The following is a 20,407-nucleotide window of genomic DNA, read 5'->3' on the forward strand; positions in this document are numbered from 1 at the left end:
GTTTATTTACAGGTATGTTACTATATGATAATTGTACTTATGTGTACCTGTGCCTAAATAAACTTACTTGGGTGAACTTAATTACCAGCTAGAAGTGGTGTTTGAGGATATATAATATATTATTTAAGCATCTGTAGCAGTAATAATCTGTCAGCCTTCGTTATTTTGATAGCTAAGGTGTGTATTTCCCTGCATGGACCTGCCTTGTTTACCTTTAATTAATCCCCCTTCTATTGTTACCCATATATTGTAAAAAAAAAAAAAATAGGCGTTGTAGCAATGTTGATTTAAAAGTCACTCCCCTCAAGGAAGGTTCCTTGATGTTGGTGAGGGGCTCTTGATTTAGAGAATTGGATCTGTGCTCCAGTTCCCCGAATTAAGCCTGAATGCCTTCCACATCCCCCCCCCCAGGCGCTGTATAATCCTCCGGGTTTAGCGCTTCCCCCTTGATTATAATAATAATTAAAAGTCACTGTCTGACTTTTTTGGGTTATCCTAGGTTCTCTACACATATGCTGCTATGTATGATAATTCTATGTAACTGTATTTGTGTATACCTGAATAAATTTACTTACTTACTAAAAAAAAAAATTTTAGGCGTGTTCCCGCATGATTTATAATGTTTATGCTGCAGTGCTCGATATGTTGACTATCTTAATGTTTTGCTGTGTTTTGGCAACACCAGCCTTAAGTTCAGTCTAGTTTTGTCATTAAGTTTGTTTGGGTTTAGGTACACATAAGTACGGTTATCATACATGGTGTAAATTACCTAAGGTAATCCCAAAAAAGTCACACTGACTTATTTCCCAGATAGCTGTTTTTTTCTTTTTTGTAGAGTCCACCATTCCAGTGACAGCTCTATTGTAACCTTAGCGTCTTGTAGAGTCCACCATTCCAGTGACAGCTCTATTGTAACCTTAGCGTCTTGTAGAGTCCACCATTCCAGTGACAGCTCTATTGTAACCTTAGCGTCTTGTAGAGTCCACCATTCCAGTGACAGCTCTATTGTAACCTTAGCGTCTTGTAGAGTCCACCATTCCAGTGACAGCTCTATTGTAACCTTAGCGTCTTGTAGAGTCCACCATTCCAGTGACAGCTCTATTGTAACCTTAGCGTCTTGTAGAGTCCATCATTCCAGTGACAGCTCTATTGTAACCTTAGCGTCTTGTAGAGCACACCATTCCAGTGACAGCTCTATTGTAACCTTAGCGTCTTGTAGAGCACACCATTCCAGTGACAGCTCTATTGTAACCTTAGCGTCTTGTAGAGCACACCATTCCAGTGACAGCTCTGTTGTAATCTTAGCTTCTTGATGTAGAGTGCACCATCGTTTACTATAAATAGTTAAGAAAATCAAGTTGACGAATAAACTCTCTTCCAGCACTTGTGTATCTTTGTGGAAACGTTTCGCCCATCACTGGCTTCGTCAAATCAGTACAGAGATTAGATTGGTAAAGACACTGACTGGCTGTATCAATCCAATCTCCGAATGAAAATACATACGTAAGTCACTTTGACTATGTATGATAATTGTAATAACGTAAACTGGTGTAACTGTAGTTAAATACACTTACACCAACTGCAAATAATATACTTAGGAGTTAGTAATTTATTGTTTACGAATTATATCCCGTCGGTTTAAATTAACACACGAAAACGCAAATGAAATCTCAGTAACTGATAATATTCCAGATCCTAAGTAAATTAAGTTTCGTAATAATAGTCAGTAGAGAAGTGTTATTAAGCAAGTAGATAGAATAAAAAAGCATCAACTAATTAATTGTCAGCCAAAATGATCCTTGATGTAAAGTATATCAGCTGACTGAGTGATCCTTAATGTAGACTATATCAGCTGACTGAGTGATCCTTAATGTAAAATCCAGCAGCTGATTGATCCTTGATGTAGAGGGCATCAGCTGACTGACGGTGATTCTTTATGGAAAGTGCATCAGTGTCGGATCCTTGTCGAGTGCGTCAGTGACGGATCCTTGTCGAGTGCGTCAATGTTGGATCCTTGTCGAGTACATCAGTGTCGGATCCTTGTCGAGTGCGTCAACGTTGGATCCTTGTCGAGTACATCAGTGTCGGATCCTTGTCGAGTGCGTCAACGTTGGATCCTTGTCGAGTACATCAGTGTCGGATCCTTGTCGAGTACATCAGTGTCGGATCCTTGTCGAGTGCATCAGTGAGGGATCCCTGCAGAGTGCGTCGGTGACGGATCCCTGTACCTGAATAAACTTACTTATCGAGTGCATCAGTGACGGATCCTTGTTGAGTGCATCATCTGGGTGTCAGTGATTCTTCATATAGCATACTATCTGATTGACGTTAATCACTGATGCAGAGTGATCATCTAATTGATGGTGGTGCTTGATGTAGTGTACGTTATATGAGTGACATTGATCCTTGAAATTAGTTCATTATCTGATTAACAAAGAGAACCTTGGTGTAGAGGGCACCATCTGAGTGACGGATCATTGACGTTTAAATTGATAGTGATCCTTAATGTAGAGATAATCATTTGACTGACAGACCAAGATTCTTTATATAGAATACACATGTTTGTTGTGTATTCTATCAAGCTTAACGCTTATTCATTATAGGTTAGAAAGCACCGTTTGACTTTCATCTATAGTATATCGTTCGTGTAATGTTATCGGCTAACCAAAGAAACGGGTTAGAGTAAGACATTACATAATTTGTGTTTTGTTTTCCCATTTTAGTAATAATGTGACATTACATGCAGTTATTTAGCCTGCTCTCTTTAGAAGTGGAATCATTTGACTTTTACTGATCAGATGCTCAGAATGCTAGAGTCGAATCTAATCTAGCTGTAATCCACAGGTAATCCTGCTTTCTAATTTTGATTTAGCAGTTCTAGTATGCATCTTGAAATCCATCCTTGACCCAGTATTCAAAATATTAGTGGCACAAAATGAAATCAGGAACTGGGGCTTAACTGTTGGTTCTGGTCAAGAAAGCTACTTTGGTAATAATTTACTCAAACAAGGTAGAGTTAGTATACTCTACGGATTTTCAATATACCTGACTTACATGTCAGCAACTAGGTACGTGGGTGTGAGTCAGCTGTTGGGGGGTTGTATTCTGAGAACAACATTCCCTTAACTATTTCAGAAACTACAGATCTGCTGGAAAGATTCATATTTTTTGGTAAAATGTATTTGCACAGCTTCGTGCACCTAATAGTAATTAAAATAATTACACTGTCAACGACAGCATTAAGGCTTAAAGGTTTTAATGCAAAGTTTGCGGCGTTTCTCAGTATTTTTATGGTAATAAGAGCATAAAAATATTATAGTAGGCCTGCTGGTAGGTACGAGACAGGTTCTATTCTAGCAAGTATTCTTGCTCGTGTATATGCCTAATTTATTTTTAATGCTCCCGTAGTATTTTATAGCGAGTGTATTTTTTTTCTTTAAAATACTGACACTCGACGTTTCCACTCGTGCCGGGAATCGAACCCTGGACCCTCAGTGTGCGAGCTGGGGCGGCTTCCAATTGAGTCACGGGACACCGTGGGCCATTAACCCTGGAGGGTTATTAGCCCAGCGTAACTCAACAAAGCAAAGTATTGTGGCTTATTTCCGTTGAGGACCTTCCGGTCCTTCACTAGGATGCGATCCACGGCAGTATCAGACTCGCTCCTTGGTACATATTTACTGCTAGTTAAGAGAAGATAAGATTTCTTCGGATTTTTAACTCCGGGGGGTTAGCCACCCAGGATAACCCAAGAAAGTCAGTGCCTCACCGAGGACTGTCTGTCTTATTTCCATTGGGGTCCTCAATCTTGTCCCCAGGATGCGACCCACACCAGTCAACTAACACTCAGGTACCTACTTGCTGCTAGGTGAACAGGACAACAGGTGTAAGAAAACACGTCGAAATGTTTCTACCCCGCCGGGAATCGAACCCGGGCCCTCCGTGTGTGAAGCGAGAGCTTTGCCAGCCATGAGATGCCACCACACTGGGCGAGAGGTCGGCAAGAAAGGTTTCGTATAAATGTATATATCTTACTATTGTAAAGAGGCTTGCCCAAGCGTCTCGTCCCCATCTGTTAATCGAACGCGGATCCTTCTGTTAGAATCACTTATTAATTTTGCCAGCCTTCTATTTTCTGGGTATTTATGACCCCTGTACTGTGGAGATCAAAATTATGCTGCATAATGTAATTGAGCCTTAAGACTAATTGCGTTTATAACCTTGGGCCTTCCATAACCTATACTTTTCGCTGTGAAGCCAAGCACACTATTAGGTTTCTAGTGAACACACGTTCACCTGATTCCTTGGGTATACATTTCTACTGACCAGAACTCCCAATAGTCCTCGCATTTGATTTAATTATGTTCATTACCATTTAGTATTGTGTAAGATTGGGACTTTTTATATATCCACATAGCACGTAATCAGTCTATTATTCTCAGCCTTTATAAAGCCCTCTGGTGGTCTTCCCTCAGAATTTATTACTTGGGCTATATTGTGTGTGGTTTATTCCATCACCTGTATTATTATGTGGTGTGAACAAAAAGCAGGTTCCAAATCTGATTTCTGAGCTATGCGAACTGTTGCCTGTCGTCAGATATGCCTTGACCCAAGAGAACTTTGTCCTCCAGTACCATGATCTGCCACTTTATCAGACTTGTGTGGTACCTTATCAAAAGCCTTACTTAAGTCCAGATAAACAACATCGTACTCATCTTGATCATCACTTCAAATACTTTGGTGAAAGTCAGTAAGTTAGGCAAGGACGACCCCTTGTAAAGTATTGGCACATCAAATTATTTTATTATTATTTTTTATTATCACACTGGCCGATTCCCACCAAGGCAGGGTGGCCCGAAAAAGAAAAACTTTCACCATCATTCACTCCGTCACTGTCTTGCCAGAAGGGTGCTTTACACTACAGTTTTTAAACTGCAACATTAACACCCCTCCTTCAGAGTGCAGGCACTGTACTTCCCATCTCCAGGACTCAAGTCCGGCCTGCCGGTTTCCCTGAACCCCTTCATAAATGTTACTTTGCTCACACTCCAACAGCACGTCAAGTATTAAAAACCATTTGTCTCCATTCTCTCCTATCAAACACGTTTATGCATACCTGCTGGAAGTCCAAGCCCCTCGCACACAAAACCTCCTTTACCCCCTCTCTCCAACCTTTCCTAGGCCGACCCCTACCCCGCCTTCCTTCCACTACAGACTGATACACTCTTGAAGTCATTCTGTTTCGCTCCATTCTCTCTACATGTCCGAACCACCTCAACAACCCTTCCTCAGCCCTCTGGACAACAGTTTTGGTAATCCCGCACCTCCTCCTAACTTCCAAACTACGAATTCTCTGCATTATATTCACACCACACATTGCCCTCAGACATGACATCTCCACTGCCTCCAGCCTTCTCGCTGCAACATTCATCACCCATGCTTCACACCCATATAAGAGCGTTGGTAAAACTATACTCTCATACATTCCCCTCTTTGCCTCCAAGGACAAAGTTCTTTGTCTCCACAGACTCTTAAGTGCACCACTCACTCTTTTTCCCTCATCAATTCTATGATTCACCTCATCTTTCATAGACCCATCCGCTGACACGTCCACTCCCAAATATCTGAATACATTCACCTCCTCCATACTCTCTCCCTCCAATCTGATATTCAATCTTTCATCACCTAATCTTTTTGTTATCCTCATAACCTTACTCTTTCCTGTATTCACTTTTAATTTTCTTCTTTTGCACACCCTACCAAATTCATCCACCAATCTCTGCAACTTCTCTTCAGAATCTCCCAAGAGCACAGTGTCATCAGCAAAGAGCAGCTGTGACAACTCCCACTTTGTGTGTGATTCTTTATCTTTTAACTCCACGCCTCTTGTCAAGACCCTCGCATTTACTTCTCTTACAACCCCATCTATAAATATATTAAACAACCACGGTGACATCACACATCCTTGTCTAAGGCCTACTTTTACTGGGAAATAATTTCCCTCTTTCCTACATACTCTAACTTGAGCCTCACTATCCTCGTAAAAACTCTTCACTGCTTTCAGTAACCTACCTCCTACACCATACACTTGCAACATCTGCCACATTGCCCCCCTATCCACCCTGTCATACGCCTTTTCCAAATCCATAAATGCCACAAAGACCTCTTTAGCCTTATCTAAATACTGTTCACTTATATGTTTCACTGTAAACACCTGGTCCACACACCCCTTACCTTTCCTAAAGCCTCCTTGTTCATCTGCTATCCTATTCTCCGTCTTACTCTTAATTCTTTCAATAATAACTCTACCATACACTTTACCAGGTATACTCAGCAGACTTATCCCCCTATAATTTTTGCACTCTCTTTTATCCCCTTTGCCTTTATACAAAGGAACTATGCATGCTCTCTGCCAATCCCTAGGTACCTTGCCCTCTTCCATACATTTATTAAATAATTGCACCAACCACTCCAAAACTATTTCCCCACATCAAATTATGTTCATTAATCTGACTTTAAGTGACATCTCGTATTAATAATGACAATTTGTCCACTTGGGAAGCCCCGTTTTGTGAGTGAATTGGTAGTAGGAAGTTGGTATTAAGAGTGATTTTGACAGTATTCATAACGTAATATACTTAAAGTTTTAACTAACCAAAAGGCTCTGTTTTGTAAGTAAAAGAGAACAACAGCAACTTTCTGGTTACACTATTTGTTTCTTGTGTATCCTTGTTGATATTGACTTTGCCTAAGATGTTGCACCTCCCTCTCTTCACCTGCAGCTTGTTTTTAATCTCCAACGATGCCTTCAACTTTGCACAGTGTATTTCAAAGCTCATTGTTCAACAGTACAACAAACTAATACTATTATTGCTATTACTACTACTACTACTACTACTACTACTACTACTACTACTACTACTACTAGGCTGCTTCTCGTCTCCTTCTTTCATGCATTTTTGCTATCTCGATCCACCGTACTCAGTTTTTGCCTCCTCTCCTGTCCAGTGATATCTCTGACCTGGTTGTAGGAAGGGGGAGGGGTCACTGGTAATGTGGAAAATTACATTTATCTGAATGTAACTCATTATGTACATAACAGTAAATGATAACAAAGATAATTATTATTTATCAGTTACATAGACAAGTAGGAATTTGGGACACCTAGGTCGCAAAAATGTCCCCCTTCGATACCTACAACTGTCATATCCACAAGTTGCTCTAGACCTATTAATTACAAATGAAATATGTATCACCAGGAATTCTGGTAAATATATAATTTTGGGGACTGTATATTAAATTAATAAAGGATTATATATATACACATTTACATAACAGAAGGAGAATATCTTAAAATCACTCACGAATTTGTCTGGAGATCAAGGTGTATCATACTCAGAAAACCTCACTGTCTATACATGAAAATAACACTGGCCAGAGTTATAAACATAAACAAACTTATCTGAGGTTCCTGGAGCTGTCTTGTCCAGTCGCCTGATATCTCAAGTTATGCAGGAATGCATATCCAACAATTTCGGCTCCTATTTGAGAGGTGTCAGCCCAATTTTAACCTCTAGAGCACGAAAATTCTTATTTTCACTAACGTTTTCTTGGCTCATTCAAAACACAATGGCGAGTCCTCTCTGTGCAGGCGCAGGCTTCCCATTTTTTATGACAAATTTTTATTAAATACAGTATGTTACACTAATTTACATAAAAAATACACTGTATTTTTTTCTGGAAAATACATTACTTTCCACAGGTGCCAAGGGACATGACCACTCTACTTCTGATAACTTCCAGACTACAATTTATCCCACAAATACAGGAAACAATTTGCACAAGAGCACAAACTTTAAATGTAACTTTTAAAGCGTTTCTAAGGTTTACAAGATACTCATGCCATCTTGCTTGAAAGGAACACCTTGTTTTTTCTGGGTCTAAGTCTTTTAATTACTTAAGAGTTGATTTATCATTCAACACGCGCTCCACGGACTGGAGTATTAGGTTCTTTTACAAATATTTTTTATTCATGTTAAATTAACTGAATTTTAAATATTTTTGAATTTATGCATTTCAATTGGCAAATGATTATTATAGGTATAAAATCTTGATAAATTATTTCATTTAGTACACAAAATAAAAATAAAATGGTGATAAAGTATGATGGTGTATGATGGTATATCACCTAGGGTAACCCAAGGAATGCAAATGATGTTTATTCCTTAGTGGTATCTGGGCATCAGATGCTCCTGGACTTTGTGTGCATATTTTCTAGTCCTGCCAGCATTGTGTGAGGCACCCGAGCAAGCAGGGGTATGGTTGGATTCAGCAGTTTCGGAATGTTATACGTGCAAAAGAGCATGAGAGAGCATGGGCTCTGCTGACTGTTTTGTTGCCGGGCCCCTACCCCTTAATCTTTCTCTGGAAACTCTCCTGCAACCTCTCCCAGAAAGGATGGGTGTTTTACACGCCTTACAGTAAATTGGTGCCTATCATTAATTATTATTACTTATGGGAAGCTCTAAACCCGTGTGTAAGTTCATATGATATGATGGAAATGGATCCTTCACACAGAGAATACCTGGACCTTCCTTTCATATGATATGAACTTGACAAGTCATCTGTGTACTTGGTTACACTCTGGCACTTGTTATCCTTATCAATTTTATCAAGGTAATTGTATATCCGAGACAAATTCTGTCTGAAACGTCAACGCTGATTTATGCCTCCACACGTATGTTTTCTCTACTAAAAAAATAAGTCGCTGATTTCTGCCTTTAAATCAATTAAATTGCAATGAATTATTAATACCGCTTATGAATTTTGTATTCAGATATGACGCTCAGAATTATCAAGGTTTGGCGACTCTATTTTTCTCACTGGGTTAATATTATAATTGTTCCTTCACCAAAGAGCACAAACTATTTATCTCTTTATATTCTACTTCACCGTCTTCATATTAGATTCCATCTTCAACACCTTATTGCATTTATTTTCATTTCCTTTCTCACTGACATTCCCACCTTTAATGAAAGCTTTTTTATTTTTTTAGTGGATGGTGGATCGAGCCTCCCTGCACTCCTTGTGTTGAATTACCCACACGAATTTAAACCATTACATAAATAAATTATTCTCACTTTTGCTTCCTACTTTTGCTCTGCTGGCTGTCTACATTTACCTCTTCGAAGCCTTTACCGTCCGTCTCGCCCTTTCTGTACAACGCTGGATGAAAAAAAGGTAATGATTATGCTTTTAAGTTACCCATCAAGGAAGGTACCTTGATGCCTGGGAAGAGCTCTTTATCCAACGAACTGGAGCCACACTTCTTGAGATAAAATTTAATGACTTCCCATTCCCCAGGTGCTGTTCTGACCCAGCGGGTTTGAGGGTCCATTATAAATATAATAAAATAGGTCAAAACTTCCAAAAAATAAGTTTTTTAATATTGCATTTTGTTTAACTCGCAATGAAAAGAAAGTCGTATAGTTAGTTAAAAGGGGAAGTTAGTTGGTAAGCACATTTATTCATCAGTTTTGGATTCCTTTTGTCTGGCTACACAACCTTACGCGATCTGTGATTTAAGGAGATTCAACGATTCCTGTGTTGTCACCTCTGTTTGTCAAGCCGTTATGTAACGGCTTGACAAAGCTTCGGGAGAGCGAAACGTTGCCACAAGAAAATGTCGCATTAGTTGCACTTGTGTCCTTTTACAGTTAACATATCGGTAATTCTACCAACATGATTGCCTCTCATTCCAAGGGCGGTATATGACATCTTTGAGTTTAGTGTTTCTCTGTAAATACATTACCGCCTAAATAACAAAAAAGGCACAATACCGTGACTGGAACGATACACAAATAACCCGCACATAAAAGAGAGACGCTTACGACGTGACTTTGTCAATGGTCCAAGTCGGACCGAAACGTCGTCGTAAGCTTCTCTTTTATGTGTGGGTTATTTGAATACCGCCTATTCATCTTACCTGTCTGTTGAGTCCTTGTCTTGATTCTATCGTGTGTCTATTATGAGTTACTTGTTCTGCTTCTTCGCATGCGATGTTTTAGTTATTAGCTCTTGATCAGCTGAGTTGATATTAGAGGTGGCTGCCTTGACTTGGCTCTGGGTACGGAGGCTGCCGTGGCTCGTCTACCTTGAAGGCACAATGCCAAATATGCATTCCCATGGAATTTATATCGCCCTTTCTCTGACCTGTTCTCCCTTCAAGAGCATAGTTATGATTATCTCCCTTCAGGAGGGGGGGGGAGACGATGCCAGCAAAAGGCTCTTCATCCATGTAATTGGAGCTTCTGTTCCTTTGGAGCAAGCCTGATATCCCTCCCATTCCTCAAGTGTTGCACGACCCCCCTGTGAGTTAAGTGCTTCCCCTTGAATTTATGACTACTAATATGACCTGTGTTCGTGTTTCGGTACCAGTAGGACCTAACTACGGTCCCACTGGTAATCTTGGCTGGAATATATGACCACAAATCTACAATTTGAGCGGTAAGTTTAGACGACATTTTTGTTAATCTTGGATCATTATAAAATATCATTATTAATAGGTGGTGTCTGTCAACGAGCACGCAGAATTTTCCTCCGACGTCGTCACCGCTTTAACTCCCTTTATTTTCCATCCTTGCTGACGGACACACCTTTGACCCAGACTCCTTAGACTTTTTGACAGTAACTGATTTATTACACAAACTTTGATAATCCTTCCTTTAGCACTCCTCACAGCTCCTCCTAACTTTACCTTTGTCATCTCCACCCTTATTTATCCTTAGATCCTCTATCAATTCCTACCCTGCAGCTCTGTATGACCCTGGTAGGTTTAGCACTTCCTTTTGGTTATAATTTTAATAGGCCCCGCCTAATCTTGTCGATGTCTTCCTATTTTCCATTTGTGTATTATTATTTTCATAAGTGCATGTTTTGTATCTAAATGTACGTTCATAGTTGAATAGCAACCCCTATTTTCTGGAGGCAGTGTTGCTTACGACTAGCTTAAACTAATTTAGGTAGCAGTCACTGTCTTGAGAATGTGATTGATACATTACGAAGGAACATGGAATTTTTTCTTTCTCCATTGTGGTTAGATTGCATATTAAGGTATTACATGAGTTTTGTGATTTTGTTGCATTTGTGAATTGCAGGCATTTACCTTTACCAGTTTTCTTATTAATTTTGATTATATTGCATAATTCCCTTAAAGGTGGGGATGGGGGGAGTGTCTGGATACTGATAGAGAATCCAAGCAGTTGGAGCTATCTTCGGATCAAGCATGATTATCTCCCATGCCTCAGGAGCTGTATTGCCCCTGCGGGTTTAGCTCCTCCCAGTGAGTATAATAGTATAAAACAATTATGATATTGTATGTGAAATACAACTTAAACCGATGCTTATGTTTCTCACACTCGTACTTGGCTATGTTTCACTTATGGTGGCCTAGTGTCGATAGTGTGATGTCTGGAGACTCGTCCCCCCTTTTCCCCAATATCTGGTGACACCAGGTGTCCTGTTTCTACCTGTGACCATAGTAATTAGTGCTAGTCTGTCCCACGGGAGATGACCTAGCCAGAAGCGAAGTGTGTGGAGGACTTTGTAACCCTAAGGGAGAGCACCTGTCATGGTCTCTCGGATCTTTCGGTTTGTGAAGTAAGGAGTGATGGTAATCTTCAAACTTTAATTTTGCTAGAGGACCCTAATCTCTCTGGAGGCCACATGTCGTAATCTCCCATAGAAGGTGACTTCGAAGAAATTATAGGGTGTGTGACGGCCTATATAAATTCAGGGAGGGGGACAACAGCTAAGGAGAGAACTTTGGGGAGAGCTTTGCCTGAGTGCCGAACTCTGGCCGGACGAGGAGTTGAGCTCTGGACAGTCCAGAGGGTGTTCTGGTCCAAGTAGGTGGAGGTCTGGTTGACTGGTGGATTGAGTAGAAGTCCATATCTACTGGTATCAGTCTCCCACCCCCCTCCCAACCCTTTTGCAATAATTCCCATAGGTACGATGTTATAACATGTAATGTTATAATCCTAAGATTCTTGTGTAAATGTAAGGTAAAAGTGAGCTTCCCGTTTTATTTATTCAGTAAATTGTAGCCATTTCGATTTTACCCTTGTATGTTATCCCTCTCTTGTACACTATTGCTGGATAATTAAGAATGTAATACTGGTTAGTAAAGGAAGAATATAAACTAATCGGTATTTTTATATGATGTATACTATGTATGGAAGTAAGGTAAAGGAACAATAGCTAAAAGATTAACGAATTTGTAGAGCGGTAATACAGTATGTAGTGTGCATATTAATTGGGACAGTGATGAAATTACATTTCGGAAAACTAATGTTTATTTGAAAAAAAACACGGCAATCATGTGACATAATTCTTTTAATAAGAGATATGACTACCCTTTGCTTTTATAAGCATTGATACACGCTTTTGGCATAGAATCGACCAATGCTGAACACATTTTGGCAAGTTCTTCGTTATGGTACCAGGTTCTAATAACAGCAACAATTACCTTCTTCACAATCGAACAGTCCTATACAACTGTTATTGCCCATACATTTTTCTCAATTGGGTTGAGGCCAGGAGAATTTCCAGGCCAATTTAGAACGCTTAGCCCACTCTCTTCGAAGAATGTCATCAGTTTTCTGGAGCAAGATCCTGCTGGAAAATGCCTTCTCCATCAGGAAAGTCTATCCACAATGGGAAGCAAACGAGTTGCCAGGATTGTCTTGTATTTGTCACTGTTCATTAGTCCCTCAATACCAAGCTGTCCAGGGCCTTTAGCAATATAACTACCCCAAAACATCATCTTAGGTGGGTGTTTTGGTGCTTGTTGAATGTGTCCATTCCGAAGAGGTTCGCCTTTGCTCCGTCTCACTACTACTGATCTGTACTCATGTACTTCAAAATGGGCCACATCTGAAAATATAACTTTTCTCCATTCATCTGTCGTCCATCTCCCATGATCTAGTGCCCGCCGCAACCGTTCTCTGTCTTAGCAGCAGTCAATGTTTCTTTACGGGCTTGGTGGCAAGTTCTGCCAACTTCAAGGAGCCTTCATCGAGCATCTGGTTTTCTTGGAATCCTTCACAATATTTCTTAAGATAACCTTGTCATCGTGAGGTGTTGTCTTCCACAATCACCTGTGTCGTCAGCTTCAGAATCCGACCAACAGTTGACTGCTAGGCTCAAATTTTCTGTGATCTGTCTGATCCTCAAATCATGTTTTATAAGAGCTACAATACTTGCACGCTTCCAATGTTAAACAAACATCATGAATTTCAGCGGTAATCATGAATTGAGGAGAATTTAGCTAACCCACATTCACTCATGGAACATGCTTGCAGGAATAGCCTTACAGAACAACGGCTGTTGTAGCACTGACGAGTCGCAGCGTAACACCACAGATGGATGGTTGCCAGAAGCCGGTAGGTAACACTTATGAAAAGAATCCAAACTACATTAAATAAGCCGGAGACTAAGACACATGAGATAATAACAAAATTTGTTCCTGTCCCAGTTAATTTGCATACTACTGTATGCTGAAACTAGTCGGTGATATATATTAAACCTTTGTTCACACTCGAAAATGAGAACGTCCTCAAATTAGTGATTTGAAACTACACACGGGCGGTGATAGGCTCTTGGTAAGATTATCTTCTAAGATACATTTAATTGAAATACGTGAAATACGAAGTGTTACTGTGTAATGCTGTTTGATGTATGTTGTGTATTTTAAACTTGGTAGTGATTATCCTGTTTAACGGTTAACGGTAAATGTTTCGTTGGGCAGGGGGTCAGCCATCGCCAAGATCGTAGGCACCAACGTGACCAAGTTCGAGCAGTTCGATGATGAGGTGCGGATGTATGTGTACGAGGAGATGGTGGACGGCAGGAAGCTGACAGAGATCATCAACACCACCCATGAAAACGTCAAGTATCTCCCGGGCAAGAAGCTCCCGGAGAATGTGGTAAGTATTGCAAGGCTTCAGTTAGCCTTCCTGTGTCTTTTCTCCTTTAATCTACCTCTTGTATTCCACGCCACGTCTTGAGGATAGGCAGGTCTCTCTCTCTCCCTCACATAAATGTTAGGTTAGTTTCTTAGGATTAAAATCTATCGACTGCTCGAGAGATCATTAAGGCTGCAATTCAAGTGTGCATTAACAAAAAAAAACATAATCCCTAAAACAGGGACTAAATGTGTGTATACACACACTACGATACCTCTAGGTGCATATACCCTCTATTTATATTTATACCCTGTAGCAAATGTTTCATTACCGGACAGGAAATATGACTTGGATGCTTCGACAGAGTGCAGTTGTACGCTTTGTAGCATTAACACTTATGTCACTTGCCCAACAATTTTTATTGGCATTCAAAACTTGTTAGAATTGCGCTTTGGACACTCGGGTAGCTTGTATGTCGCTGGTAAGTCACATGGTAAATGCAGACGTGTATGTTTCTGTAAATATGTACCGATAGTTTACTTTAATCCTTATTTTAGTTATTAAATTCTTGACCAGTGGAGTACAGGTGATATGTAGCCTTAATGGCATTCATACGGTCGATGAGCTTTAAGAATTAACTCAGTTGACTAGTGGTGTATGTAATATACAGGCCTAAAATATGGTACTCTTGCACTCGTCAGGCTTTAAACCTAACCAACATGACTTGTGGTGTCCAGATGATATACACGTTAATGACCGTGCAGTCGATAGGCTTTAACCCTTAAACTGTCCAAACGTAGATTTACGTTTTTTCAACATTTGAAAGTATGTAAAAAAAGTAAATCTTTTCTTTTTTTAAATTTGAAAACTTGTAAAAAAAACTTTGATCTTTTTTTTATATTTGAAAATATGTAAAAAAAAAAAAGTAGTACTTTTGGAGCACTACGCATGTGAACGTAGATCTGCTTGGACAGTTTAAGGGTTAAACAACAAATGCACTTATCTGTACCTGCTACATAAGGTATTTTCACAAATCATTGAAGACGATGGAAAGGAAGTGTAAATTCAACCATTTAAAACACTAAACAGACAGCTCTGAGGAAGAGCTGCATTATTTATTTGTGACCAACTCATTGCTATAGTTATTGAATTTTGTAAATAATTTATTACTGCTGTCACTTGTTTAGCTAACAGAATTTTGGGGCCCAGTGACCGGACCTGCTGTGTGTGTGCATCTTATTTTGACAACATATATTTGGGATGTATAATTTAAGCTGTGAAACAGAAGGAAAATCTTCCGGTAGTAGTTTGTAGATAGCATTACTGTGGTAAGTGGGGAGGAAGGGGTAAAGGAAAGGTCAAGACCATTTCAAGAAAGGTAAAATTCACTGCAATGTGACTTGCAAATTAAAAGATGAAAACCAGCACAGCGTCACTACTACAGGAAAAGTCCGGACCACTGCATGAACAGTTGAAGACCACTACAATATGAGAGTAGCAAATGAATATCAAGAGAACCGCACTGTGAGAGTAGCACAGGAAAGGCCAGGAGCACTGCAGTATGAGAATGTGAATGTAAAAGTGACAAGGTCAAAGCTAGCTAGGCTGAGAGTTTCTTGTTGCTAGCCATGATTGTGGTGCCACTTCAGGGGTGGGTACCATTGCCAGCACTTGCTTTCTTGGCAAGTGTCTTGTCTCCCCGCCACACGTGTACTCTACCTCAATGTCACGATATATATAACAATAGCCCCCCAAAATGCGCCACCCTCAGAATCTGTCTCAAAAGGTTAAATTGCAGGTAGCTTCTTTCCGTGTTGTCAGATACTGTCTTGTAATTAAGTACATTTGTTCTATACTGCTAAAGTACTACGTCCTTTGATGTATAGTGTGCAGGTTCGAATCCTGCTGTGGAGTGAGAGAGAATGTTTATACACGATTTCTCCCTTTTGCGATTTGTTAAGCATTCTAAAATCATTCAAAAGTTCACTGCAGGTGCTGCAGGATTTGATGAAATAACTTAAAAGCCTGATGTTCTGGAGTGTGGGAGTGACAGCTTAGCTTCAGCTAGGCGCCGATACTTATCTCTGGGATCAAGATGTGACTAAAAGGCTAAAAACTGCGTACTTCGATGCAGGGTATTCAGGTTCGAATCCTGCTTTAAACTGAGAAATAATGTTTGTAAATAATTTCGCCCTTTTGTGAGTTATGCGCATATATATATATATATATATATATATATATATATATATATATATATATATATATATATATATATATATATATATATATATATATTATATATATATTATATATATATATATTATATATTATATATATTATATATATTATATATATTATATATATTATATATATTATATATATTATATATTATATATATATATATTAATTTATATATATATATATATACATATATAAAATATATATATATATATATATATATATACACATGCAATAAGATCACAGTAAACAGGTGATTTCAGAATATGCAAAACAACCACTGTGAAAGAATAGAGAAATTCCAAGCGCTTTCGTGACTACTCACATTATCAATGTGAGTAGTCACGAAAGCGCTTGGAATTTCTCTATTCTTTCACAGTGGTTGTTTTGTGTGTGTGTGTATATATATATATATATATATATATATATATATATATATATATATATATATATAATATATATATATATATATATATATATAATATATATATATATATATAATATATATATATATATATATATATATATATAATATATATATATATATATATATATATATATATATATATATATATATATATATATATATATATATATATATATAATATAAATTATGTGGTATTCGACTACTACTCTAGGGGCAGTAAAGAACACAATTTACTAGATTGAGGTTGGTTTCCTTGAAGTTGCGGCCTTCCCGACCACACTTGTAATACTGAAGTAAGAGACTGACCTAAATACTTTACTATCCTCACACGCTGGATGTTACCAGTTCAATTCACTAACAAGTAATCTACTGGCCTGGGCCAGTAGGTGACTTGGATCTGCCTCGCATGGGCCAGTAGGCCTGCTGCAGTGCTCCTTTCTTATGTTCTTATCTGCCACAGAACGTACAATTAGTGTTCTCTTGATATCGGTAGAACCTCTTGATCTAAGATATTGACGCTATCCTCCTCTTAGATCAAACTTGATTATCTCCTGTTGCCTGTATGACTCATAAAGGTTTAGCGCTTCCCCATGAATATTGAGGAAGTCCTTCATTCTGAAGGATGAGTGGAAATCCTGCAGTTCGGAATGTCATTTGAATTGTGATATTGACACACTTCTGGCAAGACAACTATTGAATAATTGATAATGAATGGATTTCCGTCTTTAGGTCACTTTGCCTTGGTGGGAAACTGCCTGTGTGGCAAAACAACAACAAAAAATATGGAATTTATGTCGCATGTTCCAAAATGTGTCCCTCAACTTTTTCAAGCCTTTTTTTAAGCCGTTTTTTAAGGGCGGACACAATGTAACAACCGCTTATTCTAATTTTGGTCTAACATAAATCAACATTTTGGCATTCATGTATATGTATGTTCTTTGTGAATGAGCTAGTATGCCATCATAGTTCTCACTACTACACCTACGATTTTCCGGTGATAACTTGTTGATAATCACCCCAAGGTTTTTTTCTTTATACAATGTTCGTACAATTTTATCGCAAACTATAATCATCATTATAAAGCCAGAGTGTGCTTTCTCCTGTCACCATTGTACGAATTAATCATTAAATTGCAGTATCAGTAATTTTTATTCAAAGTGTTCACTTTAAAGCCTCATGTACAAATTTTACATTGTCTATTTATTTTCTTAAGAGTTTTTGCATTGTCCGCAAACATATTCATACCAGGTTATTCCTTTTGGTAGGTTTTTTATATAGATTAAAAATGCCATTGAGGCGAACGCTGTTCCTAATGGGACCCCACTAGTGACATGTCACCCCACGAAGACCATGTTTGTCACGGAAATAGTCCTAGCTGAATGTTTTTAATGTCAGTTTCTGTGTATACTAATTGCATGCAGCTCCATACGGGTTTTGAATGAGTTTTGATACTCATGTTTGTCTATGATGTTGGCTTCTGTCATGTTTATTATTGGGCGACTTCTCTGAAAGTTACAAGAGATTATCACACGAATTCCCCTATTAATTTAACGATAACGTAATTTAATCAAGTGAGCTTGATGAAGTTAAAACATATATAAAAATTAAAATTAAACAAGTACAAGAGACTTGTTTATCTAAGCTTCTGTAAGACACCCTCTTTCGGCCCCCTGTTCAAGTGTTTTTTTTTTTTTCACTTCAACGAAAAGTGGGAAAAAAAAAAAACTTGCTGAACTTGACAGGTGTAAGAACAAATCCCTGAGGTACACCACTTCTGGCCGTTCAAGGGTAGGTAGTGGTGTTACAGCGGGTTGAACCGATTATATCCGGTGTGTTGTTATTATGTAGGTCAATCGTCTGCCTGAATGACTCAGTATTACTAGGCAAGACAAGAGGAGGCTTGACGCAGTTAATTTAACTTCCCATGATCACACTATATTTCATCAGTTTTGAAGTTAACCAGGCGTGGACTTGTGTACATTATTGGTGGATTTTGTTTAAGGGTTTTCTTTTGTTTTATTTTAAAATATGTATTTAATGTAAAAAAAATGTGTATTGCAGCATTGAGAAATAGGATTTGTACTTTTGTTTGACCAGCATCCCCGAGTGCATTTAGCCTTGAAAAGTGCTGAGAAGGGGTGACTTCTGAGGAGAACCCGATTTTTATCTGTAATAGTAAATTATCAAGGCTGGCTTATCTGCTCACTCGACAATTTCAATCATATCTCGCGGCATTCCACCTAACTCCGTTTCCTTACATACACCGTGTCAGAGCACCTCTAGAATTTTGTTAACAAAATCCCTATCTTCAAACACCAACTTTCTTTTTACTGTAAATATATATTTCTCACGAATATACAGGTTTGGCGCTTCCTCTTCCTCTTATATATACTCTCTCTCTCTCTCTCTCTCTCTCTCTCTCTCTCTCTCTCTCTCTCTCTCTCTCTCTCTCTCTCTCTCTCTCTCTCTCTCTCTCTCTCTCTCTCTCTCTCTCTCTCTCTGTGTGTGTGTGTGTGTGTGTGTGTGTGTGTGTGTGTGTGTGTGTTTATACACAAGAGTTTACTTATTAACATCTGTATTACAGTAAAGTATTTTTAATAATGTAAGTGACTTGTAATAATGTCGGTAGAATTATCGACAATATATTAAGTAAAAGGACACATGTACAACTAATGGACATTTTATTGTGGCAACTTTTTGGTCTCCAGCAGCTATGTCAAGCCGTTACAAGCAATACAAGGACACAGTAGGTATATATAGGCGTAGCGAGGTGCAAAGCATTTAACTTCAGCTGCCTTTCTTTCAGTAACAAGGTCTACAAACAAACCTATGGTATGGGAATGGGGTCCCCCCATCAGCGCCGTTTTAGCTAACTTGTATATGGAACACCTGAAAGTTTAAAGCTTCACCAACATCATCCCTACCAGCGTCACATGGCTACATTGTGACAACGTCCTCATGATAACTCGAACGTTTTGATGTGTGGAATCTTCAAGGAAGGCTTAACGCGGTTGAACCGGCTGTACAGTTTACACGCGAGTCCAATGACAACCTACCTTTTCTAGACGTCCTCCAGCGCTGTATAGCCCTTGTGGCTTAGCGCTTCTTTTTGATTATAATAATAATCTAGACGTCCTCATTCCTAAAGCAGATAACGCTTTGTTTCCAGTGTACAGGAAGCCTACAAACAAAACGATCTCACACACTTCTGTCCCAGTCAAGATAGTAAGACCAAAAGAGGCATCATTATCGGATTTTTCTTAAGAGCGTACCGAATTTGCAGTCCAGACTTTCTTGAAGAGTATATATATACATGTACTAAACCTTCACCGAGCTACATTTTCCTTGCTTTTTAATCAAAGACTGCACGAAAAAGAGCCCTTCAGATTATCAATTCTCCACGCACTAACACCACTCCAAACCAAGTTATAATCCTGCAGTCGGGCTGCACTCCGGTCCCCCCTTAACGTCTTTAAAGTACTCGCACAAGTTAACACTAGTCACCATCGCAACCAGTACTTTCATAAAATATCTGACTAGAACGAAATTGAAGAGCCTTAAACACCGGAGTTACGCCAGCCACCTGATGAAATTCAACGAGCCCGCCTAGTATTAATCGCTGTGTCTAACACAAACAGAATAAAGATAGCTTCATCATCTCTGGAGTATTAACAAGAGATATCAGTTTAAAAAAAAATACAAGCGTTTACTGCACGTAGAAAACCAGTAGAAACCAATAATTATTCGTTTTCTACTCGCAGTAAACGCTTGCCTTCTC

At 38.9% G+C, this 20,407-nt stretch overlaps 1 protein-coding gene across 1 annotated transcript in view; it reads left to right on the plus strand.

Annotated features, from left to right (window-relative positions):
- Positions 1-20,407, plus strand: part of Gpdh1 (Glycerol-3-phosphate dehydrogenase 1) — a gene marked incomplete in the record, with an annotated part of 72,076 nt that overhangs the window by 508 nt on the left and 51,161 nt on the right. Inside the window, 1 exon segment of the mRNA XM_053795250.2 lies at positions 13,808-13,985. Within this exon segment, the coding sequence (XP_053651225.1) occupies positions 13,808-13,985 (178 nt within the window).

This window comes from Cherax quadricarinatus, chromosome 78 (assembly GCF_038502225.1).
Source record: "Cherax quadricarinatus isolate ZL_2023a chromosome 78, ASM3850222v1, whole genome shotgun sequence".
Classification (NCBI taxonomy): Eukaryota; Metazoa; Arthropoda; class Malacostraca; order Decapoda; family Parastacidae; genus Cherax; species Cherax quadricarinatus.